Below are 13543 nucleotides of genomic sequence, written 5' to 3'. Positions count from 1 at the left end.
TACTTGCTAGTAGCACATATAAAATATTCCACTGTGTTTTAATGGGACTCTTTTCTTTCTACACACACATACAACGACAGATACAGACCAAGCATAAGTTGCCAATTTACTGAAATACTTTTTCTTTCCAGTTACTGCTGAGGTGATATTTGGAGCTGGTGATGAGTTGTTGTGCTTTGAAAAAAAAAAAAAAAGCGACTCATCATCCACATGTGGAGCGAAAAGTTGTAACTAAATTCTCGTTGGGCTGACATACAGTGTTGTCTCAAATCCGGACATCGTCAAATATATGCGCAAGTGTAGCGCATTTCGCTCCAGAGTAATTTTAGCTTCAATCTTTATATGTTTTTCAGACAATTCAAAATTGTGACACAAACACAAGGACAGGTTGGAGTTAAGGCACCGGTGAAAAAAAGAAAAGAAGTATACATGCATCATGCAATTAGATGGAGCAGATCAATCAATAGTTGCATCCACTATCTTGCATTGCAAGGCTGTGCTACGGTGCCATCACGACCAGGAAGGTTACTCCAGGTTGAAGGGAGACCTGGATTTACGTGTGTGTCATTTTCAGCACAGCACACACTTTTTTTTTGCCTTACTGCAAAAAATGAAGTCACCGTAATATCTCCCAATTGCATTAACACCTCTGCTTGCACACATGCCTGCGACAAAGCGGAAAAAAAACAGGAATTGTTTGAAATGTCCTAAATATTGTTCCTAGTTTTTGCCATCAGAGAAGTTGCTGCAGTCTGAATGCATGCATGTTTACTCAGTCACCCCCCCCCCACCGAAATGCTCTGAACAATTCTACTGTTATTGCAGCAAAAAAAGCCACTATAGGTCTCGAACTAGTCCAACAATTGGCCCGTCGAAACAGCAAATTTAGTATCTGTGCAGCTGAAAACGCAGCCTCCATTTGCATGACAAATGGGACATTTGTGCAGGGGTGCGAGGGGTGGCCGAGGCTGCAGGGGGACACGAGCTGGGAGGGCCGCTGTCACTCTGCCATCGGCCAGCCGAGCACACTACAGCACTCAGCACAGTACAGCGCACAATAGTGAGGGCAAAAATTGTCCGGGCCTCACAGGGCAGTGCTTGAGAAGGAGACGCAAGACTTAACATGCATCTGTGCCAAATGATATGAGAATAGAAGGAAACCAGCAGCAGGGTGAAGTGACTTAGCTCAGTCTGGCACGATTTTATTTAAACACAAGGACATGATGCTTATTTTAGCTTTGCAGATTTGTACTCATTTCCTTCAAGTCATACACCACTTTTATGCTGGAACAATCTGTTTAGGGCTACACGTAACAGTTTATGTAGTTTGGTTCTTTTTTTGGTACCAAACAAAATGTGAACATTACACCTAGTATCAAAAACTCTCAAGTGATGTGAGTTGATATTAAATGTCCGTTAAGGTTTATTATCTTCTTTGTTTATTATTTGATCAGATAGTTCCTGATTTAAATAAAACATTTAAAAACTAAAAAATTGTTGCCAATTTTAGACTATTTTATTTAGGCAACGTTATTGTACAGCTGCTTGTGTTTAGACAACATTAGAGAACTTTGGTTTCTTTTGATAAATGCAGAAATTCTTGTGTCTTCATCCAGACACAAAGCAACATTAGCATTTATTTGGAGTCATGTTTCAGTCCAATAGCCACTCTCCTTTTAACTCTGGTTTGGTCTCCACCAGCTGCTGAGAAAAATATCTGGCTCTTTAGCTGCTAAATGCTTCACTTTCTTCACCAGCTGCTCTCTGACTGTGTCTGTCTGCTGTTTGGTGCTGAGCAGCTAGTGTACAGCGGGTTTATCAGGGCAATAAAACCAAAACAATCAGTTAAAAGACAATAAAATGCTCCATAGAGCTGACGGGAAGTGCAGAGTTGGTTGATCATTTTCTGTGGGTTCGTAACTACGAGCGACCTCTTTCATATTACACAGTCATTTGATCCATGATCAATGTACAAATATTAGTAACTGCAGCTTTAAAGGTAAGGTATTGAAATACTACTACTAATAATATATTTTTTTATTGGTATCAAAACTCAGGTATCATATTTGACACCAGGGCTGTTACTTTTATTCTAATTTCAAGCTATTACTTACACGTGTGAAGAAAATTTAATATTCTATCTGTAATGATCTTACTGAATTCAAAGCTTCCCAGCGTTTGAGCGCAAACAGGCCGCGTCCTGCACTCCAGCAGGATGCATTCGTAAACTGCAGCGTCACACTGATCTATGCCCCGTTGTCCTGTCAGTAAAACTAGACTGTTGTTGTGCTCTTCTCACGCAAAATGGAGGAAACAAGCGAGCCATGCTAACCAGATAATCACAACACCAAATCACAAGGTGTGGGAGGATTTTAGATTCAACTCCATAGATGGAGAAATTGTGAATAAAGGTAAGTTGGTTTGCTGCTTTAAGGTAACATTATCACAACCACAAATCTGAATCGACTCTTAGCAGCCAGCAGCCTGATTATCAGACTGAACTGCCATTTCGTTTCACTTTAAAATACTGAGCATACCGGAGTTAAGAGTAGAAAAAAGTGCTTAAAAAAGGGAACGAGGGCTAACCAGAGATGGCACTTCAACTACAATTCTACAGTGTAGTAGAAGGGTTTTGTTTTAATTAATTTGAATTATATATGTAATAATTCTCATATGTTCAAAGTTGACTTTTTGAAAAAGAGACAACTGTAGCAATGACAATTAATTAATTAATCAGTTAATCCGCCGATTTTTCTCTCTCCAATTAATCATTTAGTCGGACAACAAGTCCATCACAATCTCCCAGAGCCCAAAGTGACATCTTCAGATAGCTTCTTTTATTGGAGCAACAATTGATACATTTGGGCCAGTCCTCGCCTTTTAATTCAAAAGTTCATTATTTATTAAAAGTTAACTTTTTTTGTAAACAGAGTCACAGCTCTTCTCAATCAGATTTATTTGCCCACAACCCAAAGATATTCAATTTATAATGATACAAAGCTGCAAAATGCAGCACATCCTCACAGTGAAGAAGCTAAAACCAACAAATGTTCAACAAGCATTTTTGCTTGATAAATTACTTTTTTTTTAAATTATCAATTGATTGTAGGGCTGCGACTATCTGCCGATTACTTTCTCAAAAAGGCCAGAAAACAGTGAAAAATGTCCGTCACGCTTGTCGATAAAAAAATATAGAATTTACTATCACATCAGGAGCAGAAAAGCAGCAAATCCTCACAAATTACAAGCTGGAACAGGGAAACGTTTGGCATCTTTAATTTAAAAATTACTTAAATGATTAATCGATTTTCAAAACAGTCGGCAATTATATCGACTCATCGTTGCAGCTCTAATTAATTATTAGTTTCAACATTGCTAAGGATTCATGCTTTCACACAGCTGCAGCAGAACCATATCTTCGGCCTAGAGGTGACTGACAGGTGCGTTGCCAGCGTCATTTTGTTGTTGTTTGTTGTACTACGAAAAGTCAAGACAAAAAAACTTCATCGAGTGACTAATCGACCAATCGGTTAATCAACTATTCGTCTCAGCACTAGACCTGTACGTGTCCTGTTTTCTGCACCGTACAACTTCAGTGAATGACAACAGAAACCTACTTCTGCTCTCAGGAAAGTCCCAAACCGACTCATTCATGTACAAACAATAAATAAATGTGCATTATTCATCACAAGACGAACTGGATGCAATAAGACAGTTCCTCTGTGTAGGACGGAGGACAACTGACTGTACCAGATAAACACTGTGAGGCTCTGAACATCAGGGGCTCTCTCTCCTACCTGCTCATGTCCTGTACAGCCTCTGAGTGTGTGTGTGTGTGTGTGTGTGTGCGTGTGCGTGGTCTGCATGTTGTGCAATGATCCCGCCTCACTTTGGACATCTTGGAAAACATGTTAAGAGGAGGAAAACGCCTGAGCTGCTTTCACTGCAGCTGTTTTTCCTCTGCAAGCTGCATTCTCTGATGAACTTAAGAGAGATCTCAGCCTGCTGGGACTTACTCCACACCTCGTGTTGTTGCTGCACAGTGATAAAGTTGGGGTCAAAGTGTGACATGCATGCTTTTGTAAGCATGCTGAGGAAAAAGCTGAACATCGGTGGACAGGCACCCAGGGGTTTGACACATATCCAGTTGCCTGGACAGAAGCAGCAGCTGACAGAATGGGACTTTTTGCTTGGAGACTTGTATTTTAATAGCCTAAACAAGCCCCTGTTCTTGAACTCATCACCGCTTAAATGCTCACAACAAATTCTATTATTAGCTTTCCATTTTCTATCCCATAAGCAGAAACAAATCTGCACCCAATAAACACTCAAACTTGACCACTGACAGCTGCAGGTTGTCACGTCATGTTGCCCTCCTGCACCAAACCATATATTTGTAGCACAACACGCGACATGGCTGCAATTATTTACCTTAAGAAATGTGCACGAGCCATGCATCAACTCGTGCAGAGTTTATTATAAAGAGTTGCAGTGTCCGTGTCTATCTTGTGACTATTAAAGGCGCCCTGTGCTCAACATCCCTGCCAGTACGCTGCTAATAACGTCAATATGAGTGAGTACATACAGCATCGTCTTACCAGGAACTGTGCAAAGGGGAAGATCTTAAACAGGAAATGCAACTGACCCTTCTAAACCATCTAACTTTAAAATGCACCGGCCGTCCTCGACCTGCAGCGGTGCATGTTGCAAACCGTGCAGCAGTGATTGCATATCGGTAGTTTTGCACAGATCGGTTTAATATTCTTACCTCCCTTTGGCTGAGACATTTCCCCTTTGCTTTGATGAGGGGGAGGGGAAGCACAAAAGACTTTGCCTTCTTTCTCACTCCCTCCCTCCATCGCCCTCGCACTGGAGCTTCAGCGGCTTGCTTTGCAACAAAGATGCAAAATACAAGCCTCGATCTTCATGCACTTGGAGCCCCTTTGCGTCCGAAGCGTGCGTGTCCGTGCAAAGAGCGATGTTACAATTGCACAGCCCCCACAGGCGTCGGGAAACGAGGTAATTTTGCAATTGCACTGCAAAGAATTCTCCGCAGCACTTACATGATGGGCCAAGGCTGGCAGCTGAAAGCTCCTAACTTGGATCAGTGTGAGCCCCTGCGAGAGAACGTTCTTCCTGCTTAGAGCGCAAAGGACACTGGGAAATGCAGTCCTAGGAGTACTACAGCGTTTAGGCAGGACTTGTTTGCATCTCAGTGCTGGTTTTGTTTATATTTGTAACAAGATGTAGAGTGTGTTGTACAGTGGTAAAAAGTGACATTTACTCAAGTATTACGCTTCAGTAATTTTGAGGTACTTGTACTTGGGAAATACTTTTCACTCCACTATATTTATCTGGCTGCTGTAGTAGCCTACTTTGCAATTGAAGAATTCTTTTTACAAAACATATGATCAGCTCATGAAATACTTATTGTTGATTACACCACAGTGGTGGAGGAAGTATTCAGATCCTTTAATTAAGTAAAAGAAGTAATACCACTTTAGTAATACTCCAATACAAGTAAAAACTTAAGTAAAAGTATAAAAGTTGTATCATCTAAATGTACTTTAAATATCAAAAGTAAAAGTAATTAATATACTATAATACATTATATTATTGGAATATTATTACTGATGCATTAATGTGTAAGCAGCATTTTAATATTGTAGCTGGTCGAGCTGGAGCTGTTTTTAATTACTTTATATACTATAGTTTAATCTTAATGCATCATATTTTATAAACTGATCTTAATCTGTTATTACTGATAACTGCAGCTGTCAGATAACTGAACTGAGAGTATGCAGAGTATATTTATTACAATGTACAATATTTCTCTCTGACATGAAGTGACAGTACTTCAAAATTATACGTAAGTGTACTTCCGTGAATATGCTTAGTTACATTGAACCACTGCCCAGCAGCATATAAATCAATATGTTGTTAATATTACCTCTGCTTTATTCTGCTCACACGTTTATGCAACCATAACAATAATCCGATAATACATTGTATATTATAATTTAACACACTTTTACTTTTGATACTTAAGTACATTTTCCTGAAAATACTTATATTTTCTAAATGCAGGACTTTTGCTTGTAATTAAGTACCTTTGCGTGATGGTATTGCTCCTTTTACTTAAGAAAAATAACTTTTTGTCATTCTGTTTCTCCATATTGTCATTTTATTATTCTGTCTATTGCATGTGTGTAATTCCTGGAGAGAGATCCCTCCTCTGTTGCTCTTCCTTCCTCCTTTTTTCCCCTATAAAAGGGTTTTTGGGGGAGTTTTTCCTTACCTGTATCGAGAGTCTGGGGATAGCGGGTGTCACATGTACAGAATATAAAGCTTTCTGAGTCAGAGTAGTACTTTTGGGCTGTACACATAAAAGTAAAAGACCTGAATACATATTGCTAATTAATTATTTTTGCATCTGGTGGTGAAGTGATGAAAACATGAAATCACATGACAATCAGGACAATTTTCACTTTTTTAGTAAAAATCTTTATTATTTAACATTGATTACAATTTATTAGGTAACATTGATTAATGCAACAGTGAATCTAGGTAATTTCAATCACATTGATGAACTAATGACTAGGTACTCTGACATCTACAGTGGTGTGAGGGCTTATAAGAGTGGTTTTGTAAATATAATATGACTAAAGTAAAAGTAAAAAGTGAAAATATGCCTGTCAGAGCACCTGAAGTTCAACAGGATGAACATTTGGTGCCCAGTAAGCACTGATTTAGTGATTTGCAGGTCAAAAGTGACTTATTTAAGTTAAAACTGGGCTAGATTTGGTTGAAAAGTGAGTTTTCTTTTTACATCAACAACATTTAATGACTATATTTCACTTTTGAGCAAGTTCTAACAACATGTTGACATATAGTCAAAATACTGTTGAAACAAGGGTTATATGTAACCTAGACGTCTGAAAAATGTTTACTTTTCAACCAAATTTAGTCCAATTTTAACCTAGACTTCTAAATGTAGTTTGACCTACAAATCACCAAATCAGTGCTCAGTGGGTGATGAATGACAACTGTGACCCCTTAATTGTAAATGGGGTATAATAGCACCAATATTTAAAAACATTACAAAGAAATGTGTTTGGAACAGTACCTCATACATGAAGGATAAGGCTGGCAATATTCTATATTTTTCTTATTGTCAACAAATCCCATGAAAAGACCAAACCAACAATGTGTAAGTCTGTCTGTCAGTATTTTCTGACTTTCCTGTCTGTGGCTCTCAGCCCCAAGCCCATTGGTTCCCACTGAAGACGTACGTTTTTAAAAATACCTCACAAATATACAGTTTAATTTTTACAAAAGCCTCACTCATTTCCTAAAACAGCTGGTCACTGTAGTTTTAAGCAAACATTATTCAAACAGGAGGAAATAGTGCATTTGTTGGGGACTATTTTCAGTGGCGGATCAATACACATGTGGTGCTCTTGTGAGTATTTGAGTATATGTCACCCAGCGCAACAGTGTGGCTCACTGATGTGTTTTAATAGTTTCTGGACAACAATGCAGCTCTGTGGCTCAGAGGAATGAGGTTTATATTAGCTTTCGGAAACACACACAATACTTGTTTGTAGGATACATTCAATGTTGGTTTTGGTCTTTTCATGGGATTTATTGACAGTAAAAAAAATCTAAAATAGAACCAGACTTATCCTTTAAGAGACATGTTTCATCATGATTTTACACTCAGCATGATTTGCAAAATGCTCTCAGACAGTCATAAGTCAAGCTTTGGTGTGTTAGTTGCCCAATGAAAACAGCAGTTGTATGAGACAAGACAAATGATCCAAACATCACAAACGAGGAGGATTCAGATCCATGTCCCCATGAAGTGATATGAGTGAGATGTCGCTTCACAGGGTTGGATTGCGTGCGGTGAGGTAAGGTGGCTCAGAGAGGTGGGTGGAGGGTCAGTTCTTGGTGGTTATGAGGGTTTGGTACAGCGGCTTCACCACAATATGGAGGAAGAGGGAGCTATCGATGAGGTAGTCAGACGTCCGCCGGTACAGGTCGGCTTCGGCCAAGAAATCACCATTTTCCTCCGTGCTCTGGTGGAAGTTGTAGACGTGCTTCACCACCATCTTCCCCTGCTGCTGAGCCATCACAAGCACTGTTTTCTGGAAGTTCACCCCGGCAAAATCTGCGCTGGACGTGGCCGGCGTGATGATGATGCGAGGGCGCCCTCCCTCCACACGTGTTGGCTGCATGGCACCTGTCTCCGTGTACATCGGCCTCATACTGAGGGGTAACCAGCGTGGCGAGAACAGGGCGTTCCAAGTCACCCGCTTGCTGGCATCGTGGCTGCTGGGCCCCAGCTGGGTCTGGAAGCTGGTGCTGCGGTCGTCTCGCGTGGGGTTGGTGATGATCCAGGGCGACCCCCACACTGGCGACAGGTAATTCCTGGGCATGAAGAGGCTGCAGTTCACGTCAAAGTATTTGGCCATGTGCAGTGGTGATGCAGAGTGAAACTGGTAGGACATGTACAGCAGGTCGCGCACCGACTCCTGAAAGCGAGCCAGGACTGATGACTGGGTCTGCAGGCGGAAGAGCTCCCGTGGCGGCATCATGGCATAACGCACAGCTCTCAAAGCGTTCTCTGCTGTCAGACCGTCCGGCTCATTCTGAATAATCCAGGCCTCCAGCGCTGCAAAGAGCTCCATCTCACTCTGCAGGATGAGGTCCGAGCGCTGCAGCAGGGACATGAGCAGCTGGCTGCTGATGGTCACCCACTCTCCGCTCTGCAGCACCGACGACAGGTTCCAGGCCATAAACTGAAGACAGCTGTCCCTCAGAGTCACGTCCCCGGTCTGCAGGGCGTACTCGTACCAGCCCGCCACGTGGCCTGAGGAGGAGTCCCGGGCCAGATTCTGGGTCATGTACTGGGTGATGCCCTGCTGGAGAACCATCACTTGGTACTTAGTGGCCAGCTTGTGTAAAGGTGTGGCCTGGTCCAAACGCAGAGAAATCTCCCCACAATACAGATACCTGCTCAGAGAGAGGAAGTACAGGTTGAAGCATTTGAAGCACAACAAGTACCTTTTGAACTTACTTCTGTAAAATGACAACATACATACAGAATATGACCATTTAACTTAAAATGTCTGTTTCAAAAGCCAAAAGAGCCACCATTTTAAAGTTGTAATAACTTATTTTTTGGCCACTTGGGGGCAAAAGAATGACACAACAAGCTGAAAACACAACCCTACTATACAATATTATCTTATAAAGTTGTTATGGCTAACATGTTAGCAAACAGTTGCCTATTTACACATTCAGCAGACAGAGCAACATTATCATCCCATTGGAGTCATGTATGTCCACCTGATAGGTGCAAGTCCCATATGCACTCTCTTTTTAGCTTGGTTTTGGTCTCCACCAGCTCCTGAAATAAATATCTGGATCCTAAATGCTCCTCCATGTTCATCAGCTAGTCACTAACTTTGTCTACCATTTGGTACTTGGCAGGTAGTGTACAGTGGGTTTATTAGAGCTTGTTAGCTGAAAACCTGCCTGCTGCTTCTTGAAATTGTGCTTTTAAGAGCAGTGAGACTAAACCAAACAGTAAATGTGCTGTAAAACTAAAACAATGAGCTAAAAGGCAAAAAAAACTTTGTTTGTTAGAGTTTGTAATGACCCATTTCAAATTACACAGTCATTTGATTAACTGCAAAACTATTGATTAGTGCAGCTTTTTTTGTAGAGTTGTGTTTCTCTTAGACTGAATTCTGTTATAGTCTTTGTAATCTGTTTAACCTCAGATCAGCTCCTTACAAAAAGTCACAGGTGAAAAACCAGTTTACAGTATGAACAAGACGATTTTCTCAGTCTGACAAAAGGCAGGTGTACTGTAGTTCAGGTTTTGATCAACCTTATTAGCATCTGAGATAAAAAGAGATTTTGTTATTGATTGTTGTTGCAGCGCAGGCTCCTCAATGTCTTACTGCTACACCACAGGAGCTGCTATTGAGCAACCCAGCAGTTCCCTGATTGGTCAGTTTGTTTTATGTTGAACTCATCATTGATTGTTTGTCTCAGATGTAGGGCTGCAGTTGCAGATTACATCCCTCTAGAGGGTGTGATAACTCAGTCAAACTGGGTGAAGCAGAGATTGATGTGACTCTGAAGGACAAACAGTGTGACAGCTCCCTCTTACTGAGATGAAAATATATTCTCCCCCTGTCTCACCTGATGAACTTGTCAAACACAGCAGCACAGTCGGAGCTCTCTTTCAGGACCAGCATGCTGCCGTTGCGGCTCAGCAGCATCTCCTCAAACACAGGGCTCTGGAGGGAGAGCACCAGCGAGTGAGCCTGGATCACCTTCACCTCATCTGCGGTGGGCGTCTCCACCCTGAGCGATACGTCACTGCTGTTCCCCTGAACCAGCAGGGCCTCCAGACGCTGCACGAGGGTCATAGAGTGGCTGATGGTGTCCCCGCCGCTGCCACCTCCATCCTGGGCCCCTTCAACTTTTAGTATGCCTGGTGGAGGGGAAAAGGAGGAGGGATACGTAGAGTTATTTAAGACTGGAAAACAAGTAGATGCAGTTAGCTGCAATAAGTGAGAATTAGATTAAAGCAAGGCTACAAAATGGTAAATACCAAACAGACTATAAAAAGCAAGATTAAAAAGTTGACTTTCTTAGCAACAGAAGTTGCATGTCAGTTATTTATTGGGGCTGATAGTGGGGCAGTATGATCCAAATCCATGCCATTGATCAGTCCAGCTGCACGCACTGTCTGGATAATGATGGATTGTGGGTCACGTTTAATTAAAGCTTCGTCTCAGCTGAGGTAGTTGTAGCACACCACCCCTCCTCCACCTCCTCTCCTCTGCAGAGTTACTGTAACTGCCAGGATCTGAGCCTTGATTTATATTAGCAAAGTGTGGTTCCTCTTTCTGATTCATGATAAGCACTTCCTTTCCCCCTGATAAAAACAGAACACGACAAACTCAGTTGTGGGCCGTGGTGTTGCCTTTAAATCACAGCCTGGACTAAAGACACAGTTTCTGGTGCAGTAGTCAGTAGTAGTAAGTGAGTCAGTCCTTTGTTTGGGCTAAAGAAAAATGTTTTCATCAAGGTCGAAAGTCTAGAGGAAAGAAGATGTTAAAAGGTTGGTTCACCCAATAAATAAAGAGAATAAAGTCGAAATATTTCGTAAGATATGAATAATCTGTCGTAGTAAACAGTTGAGAGCAGTCTGGTGGCTGAATGTTATTTTATGTTAGACGTTTTTTAAAGGCCCTCCCCAGCAACATTAATATTTTCTTTGGACTGCTATATCCTCTCTCCAACATGTCACAGTAATTCAACAGCAAACAAAGTTATTTATACCTGTACCCCAGTTTACAATTGTTTTTTGTAACAACAATACAGCCCCTGGTGCCACATTAGAAGTTAAATTGGAAATATACATTTTTAATAGTTAACACAGTTAGCTATTGATATACTGGGCATAATAAAACCCAAATACAGAGACTGGACTGTTATCCTCTGCATACAGCAAAGTGCACCTTGATATATGATGTCAGTATGTGAGATGTTCTATTAGCTATATTGTAAAGGTAGGCTGAATCAAAATATAAATCCAGGGTGACAAAAAAATAAAGACCCTCCACTGCTGCTCTCCCAAAAAAGCCCCCGATCTCCGTAATCATTTTCATACAGTCCCTTACTGTATTTCTTCAGTAGAAAGTACTTCCAATGAAAATGATTCACAGCGGTTTCTTATTTTTTTGAAATTTGGGTGAACAGACCTTTTAAATGCACCACCGAAAAACCTGAAGGGAAATCCATCCATAATTATTAGTTTGAAAGGTATATTAAACACTCATTTACAATATTGCCTCCGGCATACACACCCAGAATTCTTTGTGTTGCAGCACAACTAGATGAGACTACAAATTATTCAACACAACACCATCGTGTTTAATGATGTTTGAGCCGTTATGAGTGAGCTTGCAGCTGAAGTAGCACTGAACACTAACTTACCTGCAGCAGCTGCCCCCAAGTGCAGACAGAGAGCCAAAAACAGCATCCCAACATGGATCTGAACAACTTGTTTCACCATCTTTTCTCTGTCTTCCTCTGTCCGCCCTCACTGTGTCTGGATTTCTGTTTCTGTCTACCCTGCTGCAGAGGACGAGGGGGTCTGTGTCTGAATGTGGGACAGGGGTTCTCCTCGCCACATCCGGCCCACCACACACACAGAACCTCATCGATTGGTGGGTGGAAAGAGGCCTGGGCTGTTTCCATGACTACCACTTTGATTTTGACTTTCCTATCCTTGGGTATTAACGCTTGCTGCATGACATTGATTCGGTGAGGAGGCCAGCTGTGGACTGGGAGACTGCGGGGATGTTTAGGGTTTAACTGAGTAAAAACACCGTTACTTGACCTAACTGCATGTCTGTAGGTGAGAACTAATCTGTGCAAAAATAATCTTTATCACAGGTTTTATCTGGATCCTTTTATTATCGGGGACATCTGCAAGCACTGAAACCTGATAATGAACCACCAGCATTAAGAATTTAGGCAGTAGTTCCAGACTCCACATGCAGTTATGTGTGTCAGTGTGTTCACCCGATTCAGCCCATGTGCGTGACACAGCAACACGAGCAATTTATTCACAGCTTCGGGCTACAGCACGCTTCATCAGGGGGGAGTAAGTTATACGATCAATATTTGTCTTTTAATGATTTTGATTAAAATCCTGATTGCTTTTTAAAATATGTGTATAATTAAAAACCAAAACTCAAGCTCCGTTCAAGAATAAAGTCAGTAAGAATGACTCTACAGCTGATATTTGTGCTGTGTATGTTTACGATCTGTTTCGTGGTGTCATGTCAGTGTTGTTGACCCCGGCCTGTTTGCGTGTATCACGTGCTCCTCTGTCCCAGTCGACTCTGCGAAATGCTCTGTCTGTGTCTGGATGTTAGCCAACAGGTCAGTCATTCATACAGTATAGTGGCCCCAATGTGATAATACAAAATGTGTGTTTCTTTATCTTTCTATAAGTTTGAAAAACCTCAAATATCAAATTTCCAACCACATTTCTGACCAGTTGCTCAGTGTTGGTGGTTTGAACTTCTGACCTTTCCTTCCTTTAAGTTACCTCTAGTGGTAAGTAGTCATGATGGTTTTGGTTTTATGTGTCCAGGTTTTGACATATTTGTCTCTGAGATTTCTGCCTCCTCTCCCAACACAAGGAGCAGAGATGAGTGGAGTTTTGTTTGTGGCGCTCACAGGATTGTAAAATTACATTTCATTCCATGACTCTTGCCTTTTAATTTTGAGTTTAATTGCTTTTGTATAGTTTCTATTTTTATTTCTATTCTTCGTCTTATTTTATATACTTCTAATTATTTAGTTTTTTCTTTCTCTGTTAATCTGTACTTATTTCTGTCCTTGTGCTGCTGCACCACCTGAATTTTCCCACTGGGGATCAATAAAGATATATCTTATCTTATCTTATCTTATTTTCAGTGGAACTACTCTAAAGAGGAAAAAG

The 13543-nt window shown here is 41.2% G+C and overlaps 2 protein-coding genes across 2 annotated transcripts in view; both read right to left on the bottom strand.

Annotated features, from left to right (window-relative positions):
- The window catches only part of map2k6 (mitogen-activated protein kinase kinase 6), a 33849-nt gene extending 28709 nt beyond the window's left edge, over nucleotides 1-5140 (bottom strand). The window contains exon 1 of the mRNA XM_044178595.1: nucleotides 4769-5140. Coding sequence (XP_044034530.1) covers nucleotides 4769-4859 — 91 coding nt within the window. The 5' untranslated portion in view covers nucleotides 4860-5140. The remainder of the gene's footprint in view (nucleotides 1-4768) is intronic.
- A 1341-nt stretch (nucleotides 5141-6481) lies between these two features.
- Nucleotides 6482-13264, bottom strand: btbd17a (BTB (POZ) domain containing 17a). Its single transcript, XM_044179314.1, has 3 exons — nucleotides 12025-13264; nucleotides 10219-10513; nucleotides 6482-9018 (listed from the first exon to the last, which is right to left on the bottom strand). Exons 1-3 carry the CDS (start codon nucleotides 12101-12103, stop codon nucleotides 7944-7946), a joined length of 1449 nt encoding a protein of 482 aa, XP_044035249.1. The 5' UTR covers nucleotides 12104-13264; the 3' UTR covers nucleotides 6482-7943.
- Nucleotides 13265-13543: the final 279 nt, after the last annotated feature.

The sequence above is a fragment of the Siniperca chuatsi genome, linkage group LG20, assembly GCF_020085105.1.
Source record: "Siniperca chuatsi isolate FFG_IHB_CAS linkage group LG20, ASM2008510v1, whole genome shotgun sequence".
Taxonomy (NCBI): Eukaryota; Metazoa; Chordata; class Actinopteri; order Centrarchiformes; family Sinipercidae; genus Siniperca; species Siniperca chuatsi.
The sequence above is the reverse complement of the archived record's forward strand: the minus strand, read 5'-3'. Positions and strand labels throughout refer to the sequence as shown.

Bases quoted from the DNA above. Each gene is read 5' to 3' on its own strand.
- btbd17a (XM_044179314.1), bottom strand. From the start codon at position 12,103: ATGGTGAAACAAGTTGTTCAGATCCATGTTGGGATGCTGTTTTTGGCT. The intron at 10,514-12,024 runs GTAAGTTAGTGT...CCCCTCCACCAG, and splicing joins CTTGGGGGCAGCTGCTGCAG to GCATACTAAAAGTTGAAGGG. The intron at 9,019-10,218 runs GTGAGACAGGGG...CTCTCTGAGCAG, and splicing joins GTGTTTGACAAGTTCATCAG to GTATCTGTATTGTGGGGAGA.